General features: G+C 39.7%; 1 protein-coding gene across 1 annotated transcript in view; it reads left to right on the top strand.

Annotated features, from left to right (window-relative positions):
- Prss12 (serine protease 12) overlaps positions 1-27,684 on the top strand; it is an 85,298-nt gene that overhangs the window by 43,705 nt on the left and 13,909 nt on the right. The window contains exons 6-9 of the mRNA XM_008846053.3: positions 1,634-1,775; positions 9,352-9,557; positions 13,880-13,958; positions 15,421-15,543. Coding sequence (XP_008844275.1) covers positions 1,634-1,775; positions 9,352-9,557; positions 13,880-13,958; positions 15,421-15,543 — 550 coding nt within the window. The remainder of the gene's footprint in view (positions 1-1,633; positions 1,776-9,351; positions 9,558-13,879; positions 13,959-15,420; positions 15,544-27,684) is intronic.

The raw sequence follows: 27,684 nt of genomic DNA, 5'->3' as shown, positions 1-27,684 counted from the left end.
CACTCACTTAAAGATGCTCAACTCTCCCTCACCAGCTACCAGTAAACAGTGCATAGAATAGTCACTTAATAAACATATATTGTATTGGCCTCCTAATATGATTCTCCTCTCCTGTCTCGGGAAATGACTGTGATTAGGAATTGAAACTAAGGGTCAGATATTTCTGGGCACAGCAAGGAAGGATGGAGAAGTGAAAATGAGTTTGGCTTCATAAGGACACCAGTTAATAATTAATATTTAACAATTAAGACACACCCTAATGACTCCACAGAGGGCCTTAAACAACAACACTTGGGGTTTTATTTGGGGGGAGGTGGATTTTGTAAGTTTTCCAATAGTAGTTTTTTAGTTAACAAATGTTGATTCAGCATTTTTGTATGTTAGTTTAAGCATGTACTAAATATTTTGGTCATTTGCTCCCTGGTTCTACCTGCTTGGTTGTCCTGATAATTTTTACCATGCTTTATTGTAGTCACTAAGTCCTTGCCAGTAAGTTGCCCTGAAGCTAGTGGCCCTCTGTAACTAGCTGACCCAAACTTTATTATTAGTTGCTTGGTTTGCTGTAACAAAGGACCACAAATTTAGTAGCATCATAGACACAGATATTTATTATCTCGCATTTCTGGAGGCTAGGAGTTCAAAGTCGGGATCTCAGCAGGCCTGGTGCTCTGAGAAGGAATTTGGAAGGAAGGGCTGTAAGGGATGAGTGTTCTCCACGTTCCTGTCCTTGACTTGTACATGGCAGATCCTTTCCCAGCACGTTTCACATTGTCCTGCCCTTAAAACTCTGCATCTGTCTTCTTTCCCTTAAGGACAACAATTGTATTGATTGGGATGCACCTTCATGGCTTCACAATTGTACCCTGAGAGTAAATCTCAGGGCCTTAAGTGTGTGTGTGTGTGTGTGTGTGTGTGTGTGTGTGTGTGTGTGTGTGTTGCTGTTGTGGACAGAGAAGTAACATTCTATAAATGACTTAATTTATGCAGTTTATACCTAAGTTTGCTAGAGATGAGTTTTTAAATTTTAAATCTTCATATTTTTGTGATTTAAGTCCTTCCTTTGGAATAAATAATAAATAGCTCTGGATGGAAATTGGTAGCTGCCTTCTGCCACCCTCCCTTTCTGGTAGCCCACCCAATCAAATTACCCAAGTATGTTAAGCGTGTATCTGTTTCTACCCTCCTAAAAATCCTAACTTTGGAATACACATTTCCAGCTATGCTTATGAATTACAAAGTTACTTAGAACAAAAGAACTCTGGTAATGTTCTTTTACAATTCATAAGTTAGTTATAATAAATAGCTCATGATCTTAGAAAGCCATTCATTCACTTCTTCATTCATTCACTCATTCGTTTTCATTCACTCGTTCATTAGAGCAGCTTTTGTCCTCTGTGTACTAGAACTGTTCCAAGTGCTGGGAATACAGTCAGGTGAGTTGGGCACTTCGACTCCAGGGTTTCAATGGACACAGTGAGAGACAATGCAGAATTTTATTAGCAGTTCATCTCTCTCCAACAAGGATTGCTAGCTGATTTAGATCTGATTTTTAAAATAATTGTATTTTGTGAAGTCTCGTATTTTTAACATAATTTTGTTTTGGCTTTTCTAATATTTTTAAACGATGACTTAGGTTTTCCTATCAGACTAATGAATGGAGAAAATAAGAAGGAAGGACGCGTGGAAGTTTTTGTCAGGGGCCAGTGGGGAACGATTTGTGATGATGGATGGACAGATAAAGACGCAGCTGTAATCTGTCGGCAGCTTGGCTATAAGTAAGGAAGACATAATTATCTGGAATGAGCTTGATGACCATTTCTGATTGTTCTTTTTAAGTTTATTCTAGTAAGTTATTCTTTACCTAAAATTTGTTTCTTTATTCAGTTGAAAATACCGAAAGCATGCTGACTACTTTGATTTGGAATTATAAAGAAGTAATAAGTACAGTCTAGTTCATTTTTCTATATTCTTTCAAAAATATATGTTAAGTAACATAATAATAGAGTGTTTATGTAATAACCAGATAGCCCAATGCTGACTGTTCCTAGTACTGCTTCCCTCAGCCATAAGTGTTCACCTTTTTCCTGTGGATATGACCCACCACTGCGTCCTAGCATACTGAACTAATACCTGATTCCTGTTATTCTTCATAGTCACACTGTGCAGAGTGACTGTGAACAATGAGCAAACGCTGAGCAGTTGCTCCTGGAGCTGAGGCCAGGACTCCGCCTTTTTGCTTCAGCTCTCATCCTTGTGAATACTTGTCCTTTCTTGCAGTCTGTTTGGTGCCTTTTTGTCCTGTATTTCTTCTCTCTCTCTCTCTCTCTCTCTCTCTCTCTCTCTCTCCCTCTCTCTCTCTCTCTCTCTCTCCCTCTCTCCTCTCTGATGATGATGGTTTCACTGTTTAAAACAGCCTCCAAACTAAGGCTGATGCTCTATGCAGTATTCCTAGGTACAAGAAGACCACGATGTGCCTTATGGAGAATTGCTTATTTACAGTATGAAGCAAGAAAACATGAAGAGAAGGCAGGTCCTGGCAGGTCAACCTTTGCTAGTCCTCCTCTGGGTGACTTGGATTTTCTTCATCCGCATTATGTCCATGGCAGTGAAAGCACACCACCTGGGGGCTTTGGAGTTATAAATATAAGACAGTGTTACAACATGGGGTCTGGGGAGATGACTCATTAAGAGTGTATGCTCTGCAAGCCTGAGGACCTGTGTTCAAATCTCCAGCATGCACATAAAAAGCTAAAAGCTAGGCATGGCTGTGCATGCCTATAACCCCAGCATTGCAGGGCAGAAACAGACGAACCTTGAGGGCTTGCTGGCCAGCCAGCCTAGCCAAAGTGTTAAGCTTTTAGATCAGTGACATATCCTATCTAAGGACAATAAAGCAAAGAGCAATGGATGAGGACACCTGGCATCCTGCTTTTGCCTTCGCACACATGCTCAATGGTCTGTGTGTCTCCACACACAGACAGCACACACACAAAATTATAACATAGAGGACTGTGAAATTGAAGTTAATACACATGAATTACTTAGTTTATAATAGGTAACTGTTCTGGTTTGTTTCTACATTGCTGTGACAGAATACTCTGACCACTACCAACTTGGGGGGGGGGGGTTTATTCAGCTTACAACTGCCAGGTCGCAGTTCATCAGGGAGCCCAAGGTGGGAACTCAGGGCAGGAACCTGGACAGGAGCTGGAGTACAGGCCATGGAGGAACACTGCTTACTGACTTGCTCCCCTGGCCCCTGCTCAGCTTGCTTTCTTATGCTCACCTTCCCAGGAGTGGCACCATCCACAGTGGGCTGGGCCCTCCCACATCACTCATCAAGAAGATGCCTCTCAGACATGGCCACAGGCCAGCCCAATAGAGGCAATCTCCTTCAACCCAGGTGTGTCAAGTTGACACTAAAGCTATCCAGCACAGTAACTAATACTGATTTTTTTTTAAATTTAAAACATATCCTTACTTGCCCGGCATGGTGGTGCACGCCTTTAATCCGAGCACTCGGGAGGCTGAGGCAGGCTAATCTCTGTGAGTTCAAGGCCAGCCTGGTCTACATAGTGAGTTCCAGGACAGCTGGGGCTACAGGGAGACCCTGTCTCAAAAAGACAAAAGAAAAAACAGCAGCATCAAAAATACTCTTATATCTACTTCTTAAATATTGGTCAGTTCGTTATTTCTGTGTAGAATACATTTTATTTAAAATAACATTTATATTTTATAAAACTTCCATTTTTGTTATTGAAATATTACTTCAGTTTGCTACCTAGTTTTCAGCCTAGTTGCAATTCGAGTTGTCTTACACTCAGTGGGTCCATAATTTGTGATATTGATCAACATATGTAGTAGAGGAAAGTAGAGCGTCTACATGAGATACAGTGGTGAATTTAGCGATTTGTTTTAATTTCCTTTGCTCACCATATTTCTATTGTGCAGTCCTCCATTTGAAAAAAATAAAGAACTGTGCGTGGATTACATTCCTGGGGCACTTCCTTCCTCCAACTTAGATTTTAAGAAACACTCCTGTTTGACGCTGGTTTCTTGGGCATGTTTTTGCTTGGTGGATATTACCAAAGAAAACCAGTATCATCTACAGAAGTATAAAGGGCTACAGTGGTGTCAAGTTTGATTTCAAAAGTGTGTGTCTCAGACAAGTCTAAGGAGGGAAGCTCCTAAGCATGCATATGTATATAACTGCATTATTACTTTCATGTCTTTGCACATTGTTCGTTATTTTTTATTTCTTCACTTAGTACATTTAACATTCAACTCAAAAGTGAATGTAGCCTATGTCTGCACAGCAGTATCAGAACAGAAAGGATGGCTAACATGTGGACAGGCACACAGAGAAATTACAACCCTACAGACTGTAGGCAGGAATGTAGAGTGGTGCAGCTACCATGGAGGTTCCTCAAAAAAATAAAACTCGAGCTACCCGTGAGCCAGTAATCCCACTTCTGGGCGTACAGCTAAAAGAAGTAAAGTCGGTATTTCAAAAAGGTATCTGCGCTCTTTGTTCGTTGGGGTGTGAGTCACAGCAGCCAAAATAAGCAAAGAATCTAAATGTCCATCGGCAGATACATAAAATGTGGTGTGCGCGTGCACACACACACACACACACACACACACACACACACACACACAGAGAGAGAGAGAGAGAGAGAGAGAGAGAGAGAGAGAGAGAGGAAGGGAGGTTATTCTGCCTTAAAACAGAAAAACATAAGGAATGAAGCCATTATACTGTGAAAAATCAGTCAGTCCAGCAGGGATTTCACTTACATGAGGCATCTAAAACAGTGAAATCCACAGAAAATGGAGTGCTTATTGCAAGGGTAGATGGAGAGAAAAACTAGCAGTTGCTATAAACTTTTTGTTAGAGCCAGGTGTGGTGGTATATGCCTTTAATCTCAGCTCTTGGGAGGCGGAGGCAAGCTGATCTCTGTGAGTTCAAGGCCAACCTGGTCTACATAGCAAACTCAGGCTGAGTTACACAACATGAATAAGTTTCAGAGATGTGCCACAACATAGTTCCTCTAATTAACAGTATAGCGAGTGTACTCTAAAATAGATTGAGGATGAATTTCATGTTGTTTTCTTACCAAAACTGAACCAAAAGAAATAAGAACAGCAAAAAGGAAATATTTATAAATGAGATAAATGGTGGTGATGCTGACATAGGTCTATGCATATGTCCAAATTCACTAAGAATTTTTTTTTAATATCAGTTAAACTTTGAAAAAGGCTGTTGTGAATCATACTATAATAAATATAGAGGAGAGTGCAGGTATTTCTTTGAGATACTAACTATAGCAATTCTCAATAATATTTATGTAATAATTACCAAGAAAAGCATCAAATGACTTCACTTTGTTACTTTTAAAATAAAATAACTTGCCGAGCAAGGTGGTATACACCTTTAGTCCCAGCACTAAGAAGGGCAGATAGATACAGGTGGATGGATCCCTGTGACTTCAAGGCCAGTCTGGTCTACATAATGAGGTTTAGGACAGCTAGGGCTACATAGTCAGATCCTATCTGAAAAAAAGCAAAGCAAAACTAAAATAAAATAGCAAGTAAATCCAGAATTTAATGCTAATATACCAAACTGATTACCAAATTTTAGTCAGTTTCTGCACAATCTACAATTTTCTTTGAAATGGTATTTAAAACGAGGCTATTTCAATATCTGATACATTTAAATATACTGGAATGTTTTTATGATTTCCAACTGAGGGGAAATGAGATTTTATTCAGGAACACACACAGAATTATAGACATGTCTGTGACTTGAGCAAGAGATCTTTTCCCATGCCTGTTTTGAGTCAAGAAAGCCTTTAGTAATGTATTTATGTAAATGTGCAAATCAATCTAGAAAACTCTTGATGCTGTTTAGTCGTGAGTGTCGTGTGTAGATGTTCTAGAGAGCTGGTCTTCTGCGGCTCTCTCATGTTTGAAGAATCTCTTGGTAACATTGAGAATCAAACTGCGTTAGAAAGCATTCCACAACAGGAAAACGGAAATGAGGTAATAAAAACCAGGAAACATGTATGAAACTAATGATGTGCTTAGGGCGAACAGAAAAGAGAAGCCATTTGTTCATTACATGTTGCATAACGTCTGACAAGGTGTAGCATGCGAGCATGTTCAGAGTACGCTGACAGTGCATTGGTATCAGTTGATTTCGCTCAGAGAGACTGAGCAGTCAGGATGGAAATTCCATTCTGTCTGAACTTTGTGTGACTATGTCTCAAAATGGGATTGCTCTTGAGCAACTTATTATAGTGGCATTCTTAAACAAAATTAAAGTGGTGTACCACCACTATTTTAGTAGCGATTTAACATTAAGTATATCTAATCTGTACCTTACATTTAAATATTTGCAAAGGACTTGATTTCTGATATAGCTTATATCGTGTTTTAAATAATACAATTACAGCATTCTTTAATATGCGATGGAGTATAAATTTAGTGATTTGATCATGCTATCCATTTAAAAATACATGAAGTAGAAAATGTTTATTTGACTTACAGAAATGGTACGGTTACTTTTCTCTGGGAAATTGTATTTTAAATTTTCTCCCTCCACTATAAGTAGAGGTGTGTGTGTGTGTGTGTGTGTGTGTGTGTGTGTGTGTGTATACATACACATATAGAATACATGCCGTCTACAGGATTTTATGCAGTACCCTGGTCACTTACTACCACAAGCTGAGGAGCCCATCATGCTGCTGTCCCCTTAAGCTCCTCATGTGCCAGTCCCACTGCTCTTACTATATTAAAAAAACCTCTCCTGACTTTTCTGGAATCCTATCACATTTTATAACATTGAAATATGTTATCTCAGTCAATAGTTTGATCTGTTTTTAAAAATATAATTTTGAGCCGGGCGTGGTGTTGCACACCTTTAATCCCAGCACTCAGGAGGCAGAGGCAGGTGGATCTCTGTGAGTTCGAGGCCAGCCTGGTCTACAGAGTGAGTTCCAGGACAGCTGGGGCTACAGGGAGACCCTGTCTCAAAAAGACAAAATATATATATAATATATATATATTATATATATAATTTTGAGGGGCTGGAGAGATGGCTCACCAATTAAGAGCACTGGTTGCTCTTCAGAGGACCTGGGTTCAATTCCCAGCGCTCACATTGCAGCTAACAACCATCTATTATTTCCAGTTCCAGAGGATCAGACACCCTCTTCTGACCTCTGTGGGCACTGTACAACACAGGTGCACTCACATGCATGCATGCAATATACTCACACACATAAAATAAAATAAAAATAATTAAATTATTATTATTATTTTGGTCTTTTTGAGACAGGGTCTCCCTGTAGCCCCAGCTGTCCTGGAACTCACTATGTAGACCAGGCTGGCCTTGAACTCACAGAGATCTGCCTGCCCCTGCCTCCTGAGTGCTGGGATTAAAGGCATGTGCCACCTCGCCCAGCTAAAATTTTTTTTAATTTAAAAAATATATATAATTTTGAAAGCAAGTAATTTCACCTTAGAATTTTGAATTACTTGCCTTTTTTGAGTATTGTTTTTGAGATTTTGTACATCAGACTGTAATTAATTTGTATTTATTAAACTCCATAGTTTACTGTATTGATGCTGAACTGTTCATATATCTGTAGCGGTTCATTTTCTGTTGCTATAACCAAAAAGCATAGGCTGAGTAATTTAATTTATAGTGAATGAAGTTTGTTCAGCTCAGTTTTGCTTTTTTTTTTTTTTTTTTGGTCCTTTTGAGACAGGGTCTCCCTGTGGCCCCAACTACCTGGAACTTGCCATACCACAGACCAGGTTGGCCTCAGATTTCCAGAGATCCGCCTGCCTCTGCCTCCCAACTGCTGGGTTGGAAGTTGGAGGCCTTTCATCCAGTGAGGACTTCTTGCTTAAAGAGGTAGCAGAGTTCACAAATGGCGTAGGACATCACATGCAGAGCGGGCTAACACAGGAGACAGAGCCCAGATGGCCTTTATAATGGATTCAGTGCTGAGATAAACCACTAATGGATTCGTCCATTCATGAAGGCTCTACCATATCCCTTCAAAATCCCATCTGGTCTCACCTTAATGCCTTACTTCAGTATGGGTTTTAAGGGGGGCATTCAAACCATAACTATCATTTCTAGCAAAATTAAGACAGTTTTTAGGGAATATAATGAGGAGTAGAGCCACAGTGTGTATACTTGTGTACTGTCAAGGTCATGGATGGATGCAAGATTGCTTTCCCATGTGGTGACTCTGATTTACTTGCTCAGTAGCAATGACAATCTTGTTTGTAACTTGTGGGTAGCCATTGTTTACCTCCTCAGGTTACCTCTGATGACTAACAAGACTCAACACTTCCCATTTGTTCGTTGGCCATCAGTGTTTTCTTTTATGTAAGATGCAATGTGTTGGGCTCTTCCTAGCCTGTTTTTTTTCTTAGGTTGTTGGAGTTTGGGTTTTTTTAAAGTTATTTCTAGGAGTATAATATATGCTATTTTCCTCTGTTAGAAAATATTTAGTCATAAATGTATTCAAATGTTCATTACAAATACCAATTTTCTAATTTCTTTTTATTTTCCTTAGAGCAGTTTCTAGGAAAGTAGCATTTTTTTATTTGTTAAATGTGTCAGTCTTTTTATTTATAGCTTTGTCTTGCTTAATATTTTTTCCTAACTTTATATATCAAGGATAGTTTTCCTTTGATTCTGACTCCAATGATTTTTGCCTCTCATAATTACATTCATTAATTTATTAGAACTTGACTTAACTATGGTGTTTAAAATTTTTCTTTCATTAAAATGTTTTTGGATTTATCTGGTTTTTTAAAAGTAATGTTAAAATAACAGCAAAAGGAAATATTCCAAAAGAATTCAGCCTTCAATTCATGATTCCTGGTTCTCTTTCTCTGTTGAGCTGTACACAGCTTTTTGCTTCTAAAAGAGCTAAAAAAAATGCTCTTAGGTGCCTGGTAATTATTTTATCTCACAGATTTCTTGGCAACATAATATCGAAGAGTGATATCTTTATAAGAGGGTAAAAAAATTGAAGGTGACTTTTTTCACATGCAGAATTTAAAATTACTATTTTTGACATGCCATTATTTGTGACTTTCTGAACAGAAGCTAAACAGAGGCAGAGGATTCCATAAAGTATCTATGGAATATGCCAATGAAGAAGGTATAGTAATTACTTGTTACATTTTTTGATAGTCACAAAAATGATTTTCAGTACATGTACATGATAATTTTAATATTTAAGAATTAATGAAGAGAGTTGGATCTAAGTGCAAGCTTCAATCTGTTCAGACTGATTCACCACATCCTTAAGAATGCTCTGTTTCCAGGGGTCCTGCCAGAGCAAGGACCATGGCTTATTTTGGGGAAGGAAAAGGACCTATTCACATGGATAATGTGAAGTGCACAGGAAATGAGAGGTCCCTGGCTGACTGCATCAAACGAGATATTGGAAGACACAACTGCCGCCACAGTGAAGATGCAGGAGTTATCTGTGATTATCATGGCAAGAAGGCCTCAAGCAGTGATAACAGAGGTGAGTCACTTCTGGGACTGTAAACAAGTCAGAGACCACTAATCCCCAAGATATCACCACAGCAGTACTTTGCTATCAAAGTTCCCGTGTGAAGGAATGTATACAGCCCCTTGTTGTTTGTGTTGGAATCTAGAGCTGGTGGGAGTCTGCAGATATGCCCAAGTGAGGTTTACAGAAGGCTGCAGCTGGCTTCTAGGACCTTAGGGGCTCCAAGATCAACAACTTGTTATATTCTCAGCCATTTCTGAACCACCTTTGCCTCTAATACAACAGGTTTGTTGCTCTCCTTAAAGATTCAAGATTGATATCTACTTCATAAAAAGGAAAGAAATGAAATGAAAACACAGAGCTGACTTAGAGGAAAACCCTGCTTTACTCATATTTTGTTCATATTTTAAAGAGTAGGGATAATTTTTAAAGTGGCTTTTGTTTTTGTTTTTTGAAGCAGAGTCTCGCTCTAGCCCAGGCTAACCTGAAACTCACTCTGCAGCTCAGGATGACCTTGAACTCACAGTGATCCTCTTGCCTCAGTTTCCTGGATTTCAGTCATGAGCCACCACATCTGACTAAAGTCAAAAGACGGATTTTTCTTCTGCACATTTTATGCCCTAAAATTCAAAAAATTTAAGGAAAATGAGACTATAGAACAATATTAATATAATGAGCAGTTCTCTCGTACTTAGAATTCCTTTCTTCACTTTTCAAGAGAATTTTATTTTCCACGCATTTCCTAAATTTGCTGTATTTTATTTTTTTATTTATTTTTAATTTTTTATTGAATTTTTGTGTATTTCATACAGAAAATCGTCTTTATGCCCTTTTCCCCTTTGGCCTCCTCCCATAACCCCTCCTCCCATAGCCCCTCCCCCACTGGAGTTCATATATTCTGTGATTTGTTCCCAGAAACCCCTCAGTGCAAGTTCATCCACTGGGATTTAGTCAGCTTATCTAGAGTTCCTCCCTTTAAGAAGATCAGCTCTTCCTCACCCAGCAGTAATCAGCTGCCAACAATTCTTTGACTAAGATTGGGGCCTGCTGTTCATTCCCACAGTTCTGTGCTGGGTTTTTGTCTACTTAAGTTTGCATGGGTCTTGTGCATGCTGATACCATTGCTGTGGGTTTGTATGAAAAGGGGCCCAGGCACGTGTAGGACTATTTCCATGCGGTCATGCACCTCCTCTCTGGCTCTTACTGTCTTTCTGTCCCCTCTTACCAAATGTTCCCTGAACCCTGGGTGGGTGGATTTTGATATAGACCTGTCCAAGGACCCACACTCTCTAGACTCTTATTTTCTGTGTTTTGGCTATTTGTGACTTTTTGTGTTCCTGGCCTTCTGTTGCATGAGGGAGCTTCGTTGATGAGAATTGAAAGATCATTAGTGTTCTCGTCATCCCTTGTTCTGTGTTCCCTGAGCCTTAGGAGTAGAGGTTGCATCCTAGATGTGCCACTTAGTCTTGGGCAATTCACAGTCTCTGTGTGTGACCAGTTGTGGAACTCTGTTATTATCTCTGTCTCTTGAAAAAGAAGCTTCTTTGATGGATGGTAACTGGGATACTTGTCTATAAATTTAAGGATCCATATCTGCACATAGTAAAAAATCACATTTGTCTAGGAATGTGACAGCCTTGTGGTTTTCTCTAAGATCTATGACCTCTCCAGCCATGTGTATTTGACTAGGTTACAGTACCACACCTGAGTCTCCTCCCATTGAGTTGGCTTTAAGACCAATTAGGTAGCTGTTGATTACCCCCAAGATATAAGTACCACTACTGCACCAATTTCGTTTGCTGTGCATTGATGTGGTTTTTTAGGCCTTGAAGCTGGGGTTGGAACATTGATGGATGTTCTCCCTTACCTGCTTGCATAGTGCTCTCCAAAGCTATGAGAGCTAGCTTTCAGAGGAGGTGGCTTCCAAGTCAGTCCCAGCTCTATCACTTCAAATCCTGTGTCCAAAGTATGTCCTGTCTTCAGCAGTAGGGTCTTGCCATCAAGTTCTGGGAGGCAATCAAAGACTGTGGCAATAGCCTGTGAAATATTGGGTGTCTCTTGGACTACCCTGGCCAGCAACTCAAAGGAAGATTTCTTCTGTCTGGCACGGTTTCTTGTTATGTAATCTTCAACTATACTCACAGACTCATGTAGGGATAGTGTCTGTGTAATTTTTAGTAGGTTTTTGGGCTAATACAGTTCCCTCTGTTTTTTTATACTAGTTAGGCACTATTTAGCTCTCCTCTTTCTCTCTCTGTCTTAGCCTCCCTCCCCACCCTCCCCATTTAAAGTGTCCCCATTTTCCCCACTTCTCCTTTGATAACTTCTATCATACTTAGAATTCTTTTTTAAACTTTTTTTAATTGATTTATTTTTATTTTATGTGTATGATTCCCAGCACCCACGTGGTGGCTAACCTCTGTAACTCCAGTTCCAGGAAAATCCAGCACCCTCTTCTGACCTCTGTGGGCATTGCATGGCATTGGTACAGTTACGCACATGCAGGCAATACACTCATACACATAAGATAAAACTAATAAAATATTAAAAAGAAAGAAAGAGTGAGAGAATTAAGTATTTTGAAAAATCTTTACCTTTTATGAAAAGAACGAACAATCCCTTTTGATCTGGATTGTAGGTGTATACTTTGGTTCACTCAAACATTCTCTCTCTCTTGCTTTTTAAACATTGTAATTATTATTAAAGATAATACAAGAAAAGAATTGATGGTGTTAATCTGGTGTTGAGGGACTTCTGAATGTGATGACATTTGGTAAGGTGGCTTTCCTAAATACACATTACAACTTCATATCTGTGACATTGAGGCCAGCCTGGTCTACATAGTGAGTTCCAGGCCAGCTGGGGCTACAGGGAGAGCCTGTCTCAAAAACAAACAAACAAAAAACAAAGCAATAATATAAATTGTATTTACAAATTGAATATAGCTAATTCTTTAGCTCATGTCAAATTCCTTAAGCAGTTGAACAATATAAAAACAATGTATAAACTCATCTTATTCTATATTTTTCTATGATGGGCAATGCCACTAACCCTGAATAAAAAACATCACAAAGTACCTCATAAAGAATTTGACTCCTTATCCTCCTGCAGTATGCTGCAGTTCAGGACAGTGACGTCTCTAAGATGACTGACTGCAACTGCTGGGCATTGATCATCTGGTGGGACACTTTTAGAAAGGAACTTGTGTTTCTCAATTTTATATTACACTGTATAGCTTAAAATGGATTTTCCTTTCTTGAAATCAGTGCTTTTCCCCAGAGTGGGGTAGATTTTAAGTATTGCTCGCTCAGTATTACAACATTGCTTAATGGCATCAAATGCATTGCCCCAACTTGAGGAATTGTAGACTTGTTTTTCTGATTTTATAAACTGAAGACAGACTAAGGGATGAAGGCTAAATTTTTATGGTATGCCTCTCAGATCATCTGGCAAATTAGCGATCTTGGGGCACATTGTTACACCTTTCTGTGTCAAGACCTCCCGCTGAGTCCCTGGTACTCCCTTGCCTAGTTATTGTGAGGCCGTTAGAGCTGATTTGTTCTCCATGTTCTTGGCACAATTCCTACCCTCCTCTTCCTCCTACACAGGTGGAAAAACAAGGGTTTGTGAATATAGTACATGTGCTTTATGTTTCCGAGTTTATATATTTATATAGAAACACTATATATATTACATACATATACTTCATGAAGGAAGTTACTCCTGCATACATTTTACTTTGTAAAATTATTTAAAAATTAGTCCTGCTTTTATATTTTCCTTTCTTTTGTATACCTATTTAACTCATATATTTAACTCTTCTCTTTGTGTTGTGTATTCAGGACAGAAATGTGAATGTACTGGATAGAGTCGGTTCAGTACCTAATGATGGAAAACATCATAAAATTTCTCATCTACTTAAAAATCATTGTCATTTGATTAAATGAGAAAATCTTTTTAAAAATTTTTAATTATTATTTTTATTTTACATATATGAGTGTATTGAATGCATTTAAGTGCACCCACACCGTACAATACCCATGGAGGTCAGAAGAAAGCATTGGATCCCTTATAAATGGAGTTACAGATGATTGTTAGCTGCCCTGTGGATGCTGAGAATTGAACCTGGGTCCTCTGCAAAATCAGCCAGTGCTCTTATCCATTGAGCCATCTGTCCAGCCTGAGAAAACACATCTTTTATTGCCAGAAAAAATATCACACAGTTTGTAATAAAAGGCATTTTAAATAAGGAAGGAAGTTCGAGGTGAGGGAGGAGGGTGTTCTCACCCGTCCATCACAGCTTGGTGGTTAATTAAGGACCCTTTCTGCTTCAGAGACCCTCTCGTCTGTTTGTGGTTTGAGATTATTACACCGTCGGCAGAAGAGGATCATTGGTGGGAAAAATTCGTTAAGGTAAAAGATTCTTCAAAGATTATTACAGATAAATTATATGCCTAGTGCCACAAACTTGAGATTCTCTTTATTATATATTGGGTTTCTTTTATAAATTAAGTACAGAGTACATTGATAATTTTCCTGTACTTTGATATGCATTTAATTTAATGTTATTATAAAGCTATCCCATGACTCATGAGATCAAGTTTCTGAAGAGTAATGTAGCTTTACTTTAACAGGGGACTCAAAAAATCTGTAACTGTGAAGATTCATCTAGTTTAGAATATATTTGGTTCTTTTTATAATTGCAAAAATATGTTTATCCACAATTCTTGAGAAGTTACCATCCCTTCAGAAAATTCTATAAGGAGCCAGCCAGATGGCTCAGTAGGTAAATGCACTTGCCCCCAAACCTGACAACCTGAGTTTGATCTCTATAACCCACAGGATGGAAGGAGAAAACTGTCACCCACAAGTTGTGTTTTGACATTAACACGTACACACACACACACACACACATGCACACACACCACCCATACACATGAATGTTTTAAAAATTAGAAAAAAGAAAGTTCTTTATAAAAAAAGCCAAGAAAAATTACAACAGTTGTCTATGCCAAACCAAAAATATACATCTGATGTATGACGTAAACTTTTAAAAGCATCAACACAGGCAATGTGAATACAGGATACCTTTCAATGATTTCCAGTGACACGGCAGAATTTAAATTTTGTTAAGACACCTATAAATAATAGCATTACCTAATGTATATTTATATATTAAAGTGTCATATTTACTTCTATAAGATTAAAAATGACAAAAACTATAGATACCATTGTGTAGCCATTCAGGTACTGAAAGGACCACATGATTTTTTATGTGGAGCAAGAAATTTAAGTTACAATTTATACCTGGATCATCTGTATCATTGAGAATGTGCACTGTCACTGCTGTAAGATAAGAAAAACCAGCAAGAAAAACCCAGACAACAGTCTGCTCACTAAAGTGACACTCAGTCCTCAGCAAAATCAAGGAATGCAATTATGGACAAGGGAGATTGTGTGTGCACTCACGTGTGAGTTCAGGTAAACAGGTGCCACAGCGTGAGTTGATATATTTGTTTCTTATTTGACCGGTTTTATATAACGTTTTTAATTTTACTTCGCTGGTGGAAAGTGGCATTGTTTTAAAGCTGTGTAGGTGGAGTGGACAAAGTAGAGAAATTACGTTAGAATCATGAACTATAAAGAAGGCATCTTGTTTCCAAGAGTGTTCGAGATGAGTGGAATGCACATAGGTGCCAAATCTCCAGCGCCCCTCAAGCCTGTGGCCTGCCGAGTTTAGGGTCATCATTCTCCATATTTGAAGGGATCCCTTTTAATGGCCTTCTCCCCCTACAAGCCGGCAAAGTCGCTGTTTTACCTGATGTTTTTCTTTGTCTTTTTGCTTCCCACGGATGTGTGGCTTGACTTTTCCTAGGGGTGGTTGGCCTTGGCAGGTTTCCCTCCGGCTCAAGTCATCCCATGGAGACGGCAGGCTCCTTTGTGGAGCCACGCTCCTGAGTAGCTGCTGGGTCCTGACAGCTGCACACTGTTTCAAAAGGTAGGTACGTGTCCCCCATTCCGAAAACTCAGTTGCGCCTGACTCACTTTCTGCTGAATGGCCTTTGCGGTGGCAGAGCCAGGCTATGAAACTTCCCTGTGTCTACTCCACCAGTACTGGGGATGTGCAGGAGATCACGTAAGGGAAAGCAACAAACAACCCACAGGAAGAGGCTTGCTGTTTTAGACAACTCTGGATCCAGGGAGAAGGGAAGATGGGGATTTAAAGAGGAAGCAGAATTTATCTAAGGCCCGGAGAGATGGCTCAGTGGTTAAGAGTGCTGACTGCTCTTGCAGAGGACCTGGGTTCAGTTCCCAGCACCCACATGGCGGCCAACAGCCATTCTTAACTGTAGTTTCAGGATATCCAACGCCCTCTTCTGTCCTCCATGGGTATTACATCTATGAGTATACTTATGTGAAGGTAAAACACTCAAACACATGAAATAAAAATAAATAAATATTTTAAAAAAAGAATTTATATGGCTGGGGAGATGGCTCGGCAGTTAAGAGCACTGACAGCTCTTGTAGAGGAGGATTCGGGTTGGATTCCCAGCACCCACATGGTAGCTAACAACCATCTGAACTCTGAGCATTGCATGAAATGGGTACACTTTACACATGTTGGTAATACACTCATACACATAAAATAAAAATAATAAATAAAATATTTGAGAAAAAATTAGGATAGTTGGGTATGGTGCCACCTGCCTGTAATCCCAGTACTTTAGAAGAGGTCATCATGGGCTATATAATGAAATTATCTCAAACAAACAAACAAAAAACAACACATGTACACACACAAAAACAAACAAAAATCTTATCTATAAATTCATATCCTTGTAGAAGTAAAATTGACTTTAGCTTATTTGGGTATGAATTCTAAGGAAGAGGAAATTCAGTTTTAGTGGGTTTGATGCTTATGTATTTCTGGTGTTTTGTGCCTTGGTTTTTTCTATTTCTACCCTTTTTTTTTGCTGTTGTTGTTTTGTTTTGTTTTGTTTTTTTGAGACACGGTCTCCCTCGAACTACAGCTGGCCTGAAACTCTCTATGTAAACCAGTCCGGCCTAGATCTCACAAAGATCTGCCTGCCTCTGCCTCCTGAGTGCTGGGATTAAAGATGTGCACCACCATGCCTGGCTATTTGCATCTTCTTCTTCTTCTTCTTTTAAATTTGGTGATTTTTTTTCTACCTCCTTGAAAGCCACACTGCATCAATTTTATCTTAGTTTTACTGAACTTAATCTTGATTAGGAAAGGAAACATGTTCAGTCCATCCAGAAGTTCTTCCAGTTTAATGAGGAAGCTGCTCAGAAATAGAGTCCAGTCCCAGAGCTCTCTCTGTGGAGCCTGCACTACACCCTGGCTTTCTTTTCTCCCTGTTCATTGCTCTTTCACAGGCTCTGGTAGATAGCTATTTCCTTACGTTAATTTTGGTATTTAGACATGTACACCTGGGGCTGGAGCGATGGCTCAGTGGTTCAGAGCACTAGCTGTTCTTGCAGAAGACCCAGATTCAGTTCCCAATGCCCACATGGTGGCTAACAACCATCCTTAACTTCTAGGGAATCCAGTGCCTTTTTCTGGCCTACTTGGGCATTGCACACAAGTTTTACATTTACATACATGCAGGCAAAACACTCATATGTATAAAATAAAAATAAATTAAAAAAAATTAAAGTGTTTCAAAAGAAAAATTCTTCCAAGTAAAATGTTCTTTCTTATTTTTTCTTACATGGTATCATATGGTATATCTTTACTTCATTATGGATTTACAGTCCAGCCATGTAGAGTCACTTTAACTATAGTAGGAATTTTCATTTCTGCAAAACTTAAGCATAGCTGATTTATTCCCTACTAATGAGTAGTTAGGTATTTCCATTCATCCGCTCTTACAGCATCAGTATGTGTCTCATTGGGCGCATACATGGGGTGTCTTGCCAGGCCCTGAAGCACAGCTCCGTTCATTGTTATCTGATCCTTCCTGTGCCTTGTATCAGACCCTATTGCAGCAATGTGTAAGTTTCTACTACTTCACATTCCCACCCAAAATTGACACTACCAACATTTAAACTTTTTGCCAATTTTAGAAGTTTTATTTCATTTATTTTTATTTTTTGGTCTTTTTGAGACAGGGTCTACCTGTAATCCCAGCTGGCCTTGAAACTTGCTACGTAGACCAGGCTGGCTTTGGACTCACAGCTCTCTGCCTGTCTTTGCCTCCCGAGTGCTGGGATTAAAGGTGTTCCCACCATGCCTGGCCTAAAAAATATTTAATTATGTTTATTTTATGCATATGAATGTTATGCCTGCATGTTTGCAAGTGTGCACCTGTTTCATGCAGTACTTATGCAAGTCAGAAGAGGGCATTGGATGCCCTGGAACTAGAGTTAGGGACAGTTGTTAGTCACCATGTGGGTGCTGGGATTCTTTTTAATTATATTAATTCCTCTGTCACAAATTATGTTCCTGTCCTTTGCCTATTTTTCTATAATATTGCCTTTTTAATAGTAGACTTAAACATTTGCGTATGTTTTAGGTACTTGCGATGCTCAGTTTTTGTCAACTTGACAGAAACTAGAGACACCTGGGAAGAGGGGACCTCAATTAAGGAATTTCCTCCACTGAAATGGTCTGTGGGAATGTTTATGAGACATTTTCTTAACTGCTAATTGATGTTGGAGGGAGGGCCCAGCTCTCTCTGGCAGTGCCATCCCTGGGCAGGTGGGCTGGTACTATACAAGAAAGCTAGTTGAGGGGCTGGGGAGGTGGCTCAGGGGTCAAGACCACTGGCTGTTCTTCTGGAGGACCCAGATTTGGTTTTCAGCACCCACATGGCTGTCTTTAACTCCAATTCCAGGGCACCTGACACCCTTCCCTGGCCTCTGGGGACATCGCGTACACTCGGTGCACTTATATTCATTCAGGCAAAACACTCCTACACATAAAAGTTAACATTTTAAAAAATTAAAAAAAAAAAAAGCTAGCAGAGCAAGCCACCAGGAAACAAGCCAGTAAGCAATGCTCCTCTGTAGTCCTTCCGTCAGCTCCTGCAACCTAGATTTTGATTTCCCTCATTGATGGACTGTGAACTTTCCTCCCCAAGTCAGCTTTGGGCAGCGTTTTACCACAACAGAAAGCAGACGACAGCATGTACAAAGCCTTTGTTGCTATGTGTTACAAATATCTTTTCCTAGTATTGGTCATGCCTTTTTGTTTATGGTTCTGTTTCCTTCCTCCCTCCCTCCCACGCTCTTTTCTCTCTTTTCTGTTTTTGGTAAGGCAAAGTCTTACATAGCTCAGGCTGGGCTGAAACTCACTAAGTAGCCAAGGATGACCCTGAACTTTTGGTCCTGCCTCCGCACCGCTCAAGTGTTGGGATTACAGGGGGTGTACCACCATACACAGTTTTATGCTGCGCTAGAGCTCTAACCCAGGACTTTATGCGTGCTATATAGGCACTTCACAGTCCGAGTCCTGCTTATGGTTCTTTTCGTAAGAAAATATGTTGACGTTTTATGTATCACTTTGGTTTAAGTTTGTAAAAAAAAATTTGATTTGTAAATTTTATTTAAAAATCTTCTCCCAGTCATCTATAGTGTATCCTCTTACTCCTTCCTTAAACTATTTAAAGCTTTTCTGTTTGCAGTTTACTTTTGTGGATGGAATATGGTATGCGGAGGGGCCCGATTTTATACTCTTCTTTACAGATTGTTTCCCCAACACTTTTCCATCTTGAATGTTCCAATTTTCCTCCACTGATTTATGCTATTATCATATACCAACGTCTCATCTGTCTCTTCCACTTAACTATTTCAGTAATTATTTCTAGAGTAATGTTCCATGCACAGGGTGCTTCAGAGGATATAAATCCACATTTATAGGTTTACTGTTTCTGGAATATAACTAAGTTTAACTAAGTTCACCTCAATACCGATTGTTGTTTGCATGTCTGTGTTACATGAGTGGCAGAAACAGTGAAGAGTATATATGCTCATTACAATAGCAAGCAGTTATTTGTCCCTGATGAACCTGGGCATGTGCTATGCACTAGCTGTCTAGTGGAGAACAAGGCTGGTTGGTTCTTGCTTGTTATACAGTTTATGGTGTTGCTGGAGGAGACCCGAAGAAGGAAACAATAATTTCTATGACCAGAAACAGTTTAAGGCACCATCTTTAAAATGTATTTTTTCCTGCATAATGTTAGATTCATTCAGCTTGTTAGTATCAATGTTCATGGGTGCCAACTCCATGTCCATGGGATGTTAGAGCTCATGCTCAGAGTATTCATTTTGATCTAATGTCTCAGGTGATTCTTATGTTTCTAAAGTGCAAGTGTCACTTGTTTAGTGAATAGGATAGTAAATGTTCTGAACATTTGAAAAATAATGGTGGGGAAGAATATAACGCAGTTGACAGGTATTTAACTTTGTCTTCAATACTGTTCACCAAACTGAGTAAATAATGCATTTGAAGATAGAATCATGTTCGCAAAAGATAGTGATAGGCTGATTCTAATAAGCAATGTGGAATAGGTATAAAGTAAAATGCTGTCTTTAGTTCCAGAAAACACGGTCCAAATACAGCACAAGTGCAGTGGCTCAAGGGTCAGTGTCTAACAGGCTTCCTCTGTGTCGGTCATGTAACGTAGCTTCTCACAGCAGGAACTCACTGACAGATGAGAGTCCAACAGGGAAGTGAAGAGCTTTGCTGTTCTGTCTCATTGAGTTCAAGGTATTGGAAAACAGCACCATCTCTCTTAGAACTAACTGCACTTGTTTCTACATGCTACAGCTGGGCAGTAAATGATGTGGTGCACCCAGAAGGGCAAGCAAGCAGAAAGAGGTGCATATGTGGATGTTGCTTGTTGCTTCTGACACCACAGATGTTAGTGGGAAATAAGATGACCTTTAGCACTAGAGTTTTGTAGTTGTCTGTTTTCAGTTCTTTCTCATGCATGTGTGTTTGTGTATGAAAATGTTCATGTGTGTACACATGTACATATAGGTGCATGTGTGCATGTGTGTGTGGGCACATGAAGGCCGGAAGTCAACTCTGGGTGTCTTCTTCAGTTGCTTTCCGGCTTATTTTTTGAGATTGGATCTCTTACTGAACCTAGAGCTCAAAACAAGCCATAGGGATCTTCCTGCCTCTGCCTCCCCAATCTCTAGGGTTACAGACACGTGCTTCCTTGCCTGGCTTTTTTCGTAGGTGTTAGGGATCTGAAGTGAGGTCTTCATACTTGTACAACAAGCAGTTTACCACTAAGATACCTCCCAGTCCTCTTTAAATTTTTTTTCTCTTAGTTTCTTTTCCTGTTGCACTGATAAAATACTCTGACAAAAGCAACTTAAGGGAGGGCTGGAGAGATGATGGCTCCGTGGTTTAGAGTGCTCACTGTTCTTGCAGAGGACAGGGGTTCAATCCACATGGTGGCTCACAGTGGCCTACAACTCCAGTTCCAGGGGAATCCAATGCCCCCCTCTGGCCTCTGTGAGCATTGCACTTACATCCATAAGGCAAAACACTCAGGCACATAAATAAAAATACTTTTTTTTAAACAAAGCAACTTAAGAGAGACTGGGTTTATTTCAGCTCGATGTGCAGCACGCCATGGTGAGGAAGTCAGTGCAGCAGGAGCTTGAAGCCGCTGGCTGCGTCGCCTCCACACTGAGAAAACAGAATGTGACTAGTGCCTTCTGCAGCTGTTTTCCCCACCGACACACCGGAATCCCAGTCAGGAAATGGTGCCACAGTGGGCAGGCTTTCCAAGCCTAATTAATGCAATCCTAATAATCTCCCAAAGAGATTTCTTGTGAAGTATTTTGAAGCAGAGAGACTGAGTTCATGAAGTAGAAGCTGGCGGTAGGCAGCATCGTGTTCATGGTGGTGAGAAGGTGCTAGACATCTGCAGGATGTCAGAGAGCGGTCTTAGCGTTATTAGCAAGGTTGTCAGAACCGGGATTTGTACCGTGACATAGAAGAGAGAAAGGCTGGAATGCTGAGGCTGTGAATTTCTTTCATTTTCTCGGCAATGGGAAGCCACTGAGGGGTTTGAGGCCTTGAAGTGTGATCAAAGAGCAGTTTCAGGATATGAATCACTTGGAAGGTGCAGGAGAGAGGCCTGAGGGAGTACGGCAAATGTGTAAAGGTGTTTTATGAGTTTGAAGTTATATGAAAAATCTCACCTATTCCTTGCATGCTGACTGAATCAAATTTGTTTTACCCAATGATTAAGACCCACAATAGTAGGAACTTAAGGGGTTGTTCAAGGACCCTAATTCTCTATTTTTATACAGGAAATAGGAAGACTGGTTATAAGGCCATTGTAATAATGGTGACAGGAAGTGGAGGGCGATAAGGAAAATACTGCGAATCTGAATTTGGTACGATGTAATAAAGGACTGGGATCTGGCCAACCAAGAGAAGATGGCGGGGACTGTTGAATTGTTTGTTTACACATCAGTGTCGTATCTGTCCAGTCATTCCCCCCCACCACGCCCCCGCTAGTATAGCTTAAAGTCCATAAAGGTCTTATTTATGTTTAAATAGCAAGTCTACTATATTACTTGGCACATGGTACATACTCCTAAGTGATTGCTGTATGATTAAAGTAGAGGCTCCGTGGCCAGATACTGGATACAGTTAAGAATGTTGGCTTTTTAGAGGACAGTGGTTATTTTAAACCTAGATCAGCAGATAACTGCTTCCATATGCCATTTGGAACTCCTGTTGTCGGCACAACATAAGATAAAGATGGCTGATTAAAGGGCAGAGGAACGATATAATATTCAGCATTTTCATGTGTCTTGGCTGCAATGCAAGATTCTTTGAACGTGAGTAGGAGTTCTATGTCCATCTGATGTGGTCTGTAAGCTGTGTTGGGTTTGATAATCATCTTGTTTGAAGTACCTCCTTAAGGAAGCCTCTTGATTGCAGTAACTTTATTAAAAGAGCCAGTTACTAGTGTTTCAAACAAGCTCTATGTTCTGATTTTCTAGATTCAAGGACTTCAGCTTAAGCAAGTCACCTTTAATCATAAAAAAAACACCTAAACCTGGTGGCCTGGGAGCCATGCGGTGGGAGGAGCCTTGGTGGGGAGGCGTGCGGGGGAGGGAGGAGATGGAGCCCCGGAGGGACAGCAGCACCATGCCCCACACAGTCGAAGGCGTCTGCGGGGATATTATGATAACACATTTTGAACCTTCCACCTCCTTTTAGGGCCTTTGCAATGAGGTTCAAGACGTGTTCTTTTGACAATGGACAGCCATTCACCATGAAATGGATAGATGACGGAGACCCGTGCGCAGAATCATCTCAGGCTTTACGAGCTAAACGAGGATTCTGAACTCTTGATTTATGTATTTCCTGGTGTGCCAGGATGTCCTGGAATGTCTTGTCCAGGAGAAGATAGTGAGTTTTTTATAATACTCTATACACTTGAAGAAAATTATGTACCATTGAAGTCAGAAATAAATTTTTCTTTAAACAAACACCCAAACTTGCAAAATAGACAATGTAATGTAAGTTTGGTGCAGTGAGGCATGAAAAGTGTGCTAGTCTAAGCCCTCGTCCGAGACCTGGATTTCATATTTAAATTACCCCCCCGTCCCCCCCCCCACACTTTTGTCAAGAATTGAGCCTTTGCATACATAAGGTTCTGTGTGGCCCAGTACCTGTTATTTGGAGTGATGGTATGGGCCAGCACTCTTGAGCACCTATTTGTGAATAAGACAGCTTATAATCCTCTGTGCTGTTACATTAAATAGGTGAGAGCTTTTGATGTTTGCTAACCTTCACAGTCACCACTGTTTTACATTATCTTTCTAGTCGAACAGTCTAGGAATGATGGTCTGGGTAGGATGAGAGCAAAATGCCATTATTTCAGTTCTTCCATCCTTGCCCTCATTTCTGATGCAGTATCTTTATGGGTACTTGACTGGAAAGCTGTCAGAACTCTAGTAATCCACCTCTTACCCTCAGACAGTTCACAGATTGTGAAGTGTCCAGGAAACGCTTCTGGGCCAGCATAACAAGGATACCTGGCATAGTTTGTGAATCACTACCTAGAGGTTTTCAATCTCATCTCTCGCATTTTTTCTAATGCAAAAGCAATTAAATTTTGGAATGTGGTATCCTACTGCTAGTTTGAAGCAGAAACGAGTAAGTTAAATTTTTTTAAATTTTTTATGAATCGTTCACAATATAAATTACTTGCTTTTGCTGTTTCCTAATGTAAATCATTACTACGAAGTACCATGAGATGACTCAGTATCTATTGCAGTACAGGAATATAATTGAGAGAAAAGTTTTTTAATTCTAAGCTCATTCTTTTTTTTTTAGTTAAATTTTGTTTATTAAAACATTTTTGAGATAATTGTGGATGTACAGGGAATCGTAAAAAAGATACACAGTGAATTATAAATTTTAGCCATTGTTCTCCAAATGCTAACATTTTATAAAGTTAGATTGTTTCTTTTTTGTGGTAGAGCCCAGAACCTTCCATATGACTAGCCACAACACCCAGCCCTTGCAATAGTTTGATTTTCTTCCACCCCATTCCCACACCCCACTGGTGACTGAACCCTGTAAGAAGTTTTCCATCCTTTTTCCCTTACTCTTCTATAGCCCCAGTGTGTTCTACAGAAAATGTGTATCACCTAATTGAACTTCTAGGCGTAAAAAAATCACAGTCTGGCAAGTTAAAAAAACAAAATGAGGGTCAGGACTGTAGCTCAGAAGTACAACACTTGATAATCTTAAGCTAAGTCTTTTAACTGCCTACTTTGATAACAATTAGAATTTTAGAAGAATGACTGTTATCTTTAATAGGGACTCTCTTATATCTCTAGTTATACTCCAAATTTAATTTGCTCAAGATTATAATTTTGCCTGATTTTATCTTTTTCACTTTTTGCCTGGAAATACCACAGCAGCTATAACTGTCATAGATTATTGCCCTGTAAAAAGGGAAATATGTAGATAGTTATAATTAGAAAGGTGTGTCCCAAGAGTAATGAGAGTTATGTTTTAAAAACACAGAAGCTATAGGGAGATCTTGTCTCAAAAAAAAATAGATAGATAGATGATAGATAGATAGATAAAACAGTTTATAGCCAGGTATGGTGATCCATACCTTTAATCCCAGCACTCAGGAGGCAGAGGCAGGTAAGATGGCTGTGAGATCAAGGCCAGCTTGGACTACATAGTGAATTCTAGGCTAGCTGGGGTTTCAGGGAGACCCTGTTTTAAAATATTTTATTTATTAATTTTATTTTTATGTGTATGAGTGTATTTCCTGCGTATATGTAAGTGTACCTGTGTTGTGCAATGCCTGAGAAGGTCAGAAGAGTTTCCTGCATACACACAACATACATGTAAGGGACTGTGCAGGTGCCAGTAAGATTACTTTTTCCTAAGAAACTGGAAGTATTTATGCAAGCAACTTTAGTTAACTCCTTTTTGAGTTTAATCCAGACAACGAAGAAAAGGCAAATACTTTTGACATTTTTGGCCTTTGGAACAGAGTATGTTGCTAAGAGGACCAAGGACATTTTGACTTTCAGCCAAGAAACTGGCTACTTTTCTTTAGGGTCTATTTACCCTAACTGCGTGGCCAATTCCTACCTCTTATTCTTATCACACCATCCTCTGAATTGTCAATAGGGAATAGGGACGCTGACCGCTCTGGCTTCTTCCATGCTGAACAGGGACACAGGGTGAGGCAATTGGAGTACCCCTTCAGTGGGTCTATCTAAAATACTCCCAAATTACATAACTCTTATCTGTCGGGGCGAGGGCGGGTAAAGTCCTTGACTGGTGAATAGGAGATGTGAAGGGGAAGTAAAGGTAAGAGTAATTAGCATTACAAGTTCTAGACATGGAACAAGTCAGGAAAAAGTCAGAACAGGGAAAATTTCAAACATTCATATCAGAGTCCATTGGAATTTCTTGACAAGGGCTTCCACAAACATCCCTCTATTGGGTTCCTCCTCATTTTTCTTTTGTCTTCCAAGACTGGACTCAAGAGTGATGGATTCAGGATTTGCTTTGAGGCATTTTGATAGCTGTTGGAGTGGTTAGAATCGGTGTCAGTTTGCTCTCAAAGGCTCCTAGATAGGGGGAGAAAACAAATTTGGCCATCATGTTAAAACAGTAGCAAGTTGTCTCCCTTAGCTACAGGAGGGCACTACAGTATTGGAGACCAAGATTTGAAGTCTTACGCCTGAGCAGCACTTTCTGATGCAGAACAAAATCATCAATGAGAAATAATTGTCTAAATAACTTTTTATATGGACTTAAGTCTAATGTCTGGGAAGTGTAATCCCTTGAACACTTAAAGAAATATACTGATGACTTTACTCTCTGGTTATACTTTCCTTTTGGGTGTATAAGACCATACAGTTGTCCCAAATAAGTCAATTTATATTTATACTTAAGATCATTTGAAGATCTCTTCCTCAGGGGTCACATGGGCTTGGGAGGAGTCCCTGGCTCCTTTCTTTTACCAGTTTCATCTATGTGAAGATAAGTCAAAGGTCCTGCTTGACCATGTCTGACTTCACTTGGAAGCATGAAGGGGATGTTTCCTCTGAGTTGACCCTCCTCTTCGTAGACTGGACACTGGTTCAAGTCCATCTCGTGGGGTCTCCATGGCCTCCCTGAACAAAAGGACACGTGACTCACCACAGTTACAGGACATTTTGAGAGATGTTCTATAGTCCCCTGGAACTTAGTCAACCTTGGACGGCCAGGGGAAAAAACTGTCCTTTAAGTCCCCCTGACCAGATTAGTATAGGCCTCAAAGGATGGCTGTTAAACATCCAATAAGGTTAGTTCCACCAGTCTGGAACTTTTAATTACCATGTGCTATGTAGATAAACTTGGATAAAAAACCAAATGTTCTTGGATAAACCTTGACTAGATATATATTTTGTTCCTTAAACTAGTTGACTAAATTATGACCTTAGAAATTTTAAGATTATGTATGTATTATTTTTTTCATCCTTTATATATCATAACAAACCTACACAGGACTTCATTACTTGCTTAGGCTTTCTCATTTTTTTTTGTCTATTTTGGAAAATATGTCCATTCCCATATCTTTTTAACACCTTTTATATTCTCATTTTCTTTTTTAAATAATTATGAGACATAATTACATTAACAAATAAACTTTCCATATGTTGTGAGGATTCTTTTCCTGAGAATACTAAGTAATGTATTCCCTTTTAAGGTTCTAGTGTCAAACCAATGTTTGATTAAAGTTTTACTGGGGAGCCAATGAATTTACTGAGCTGACTTACCGAGATAGCTAAGGGGTTGCTGAGGTGGGTATTTGAGTGACCTGAGGGTATGCACCCTGGGAAGCCTTTACCCAGCATGGGTCAAGCCTTCTCTTCCTAGCCTTCCTCAGATTGGATACTTTGGCCCTCCCCAAATCCAGGAGACCATGTGTGATTAGCACCAAATTACAGACAGTTGGCTGGGAAGAGTGGCTGGGTATCTGGTGAGGGGTCAATGACTCTAACGAAGGAGGACAACCTAGTTTAATGAAGGAGCACAACCAAAAACAAGCCCAATTGTGACGAGGTTTAGCAATCGCACTGCTGAAGTCGTGTTGATGGTAGTTATTCCATGTAGAAGTGTCTGCTGTCAGTATCATCTTATTAAAAGGACATGGAATTTAAAAGGATTTGGTGCTAGGATCCACATATGATGGAGAACGTACATCATCTGTTTTTCTGAGTCTGTGTTACTTCACTTAGTATAACAGTTTCTAGATCCCATCCATTTACCTGGAAATTTCATTATTTCATCTTTCTTTACTGCTTCATCTTTCTTTACTGCTGAATAGAACTCCAATTTGTAAATATACCACATTTTTTGTTACTCACTCGTCAGTTGAGGGGCACTTAGTTTGCTTCCATCTCAGCTATTGTGAAAAGAGCAGTGACAAACATGGTTGTACAAGTGTCTCTACAATAGGATGAGTCCTTTGGGTATATGCCAAGGAGTGGTATAATGGGGTCATATGGTAGGTTCATTTGTAGTTTTTTAAGAGTTCTCCACACTTTTGGAGAGTTTCCATAGAGGTTGCATGAGTTTGCAATCCCACCAGCAGTGAATGAGTGTTCCCCT

The sequence above is a fragment of the Nannospalax galili genome, unplaced genomic scaffold (assembly GCF_000622305.1).
Source record: "Nannospalax galili isolate Female #2095 unplaced genomic scaffold, S.galili_v1.0 scaffold142, whole genome shotgun sequence".
NCBI classification, from domain to species: Eukaryota; Metazoa; Chordata; class Mammalia; order Rodentia; family Spalacidae; genus Nannospalax; species Nannospalax galili.
Note: the sequence above shows the minus strand (reverse complement) of the source record. Positions and strands in the feature narration are given on the sequence as shown.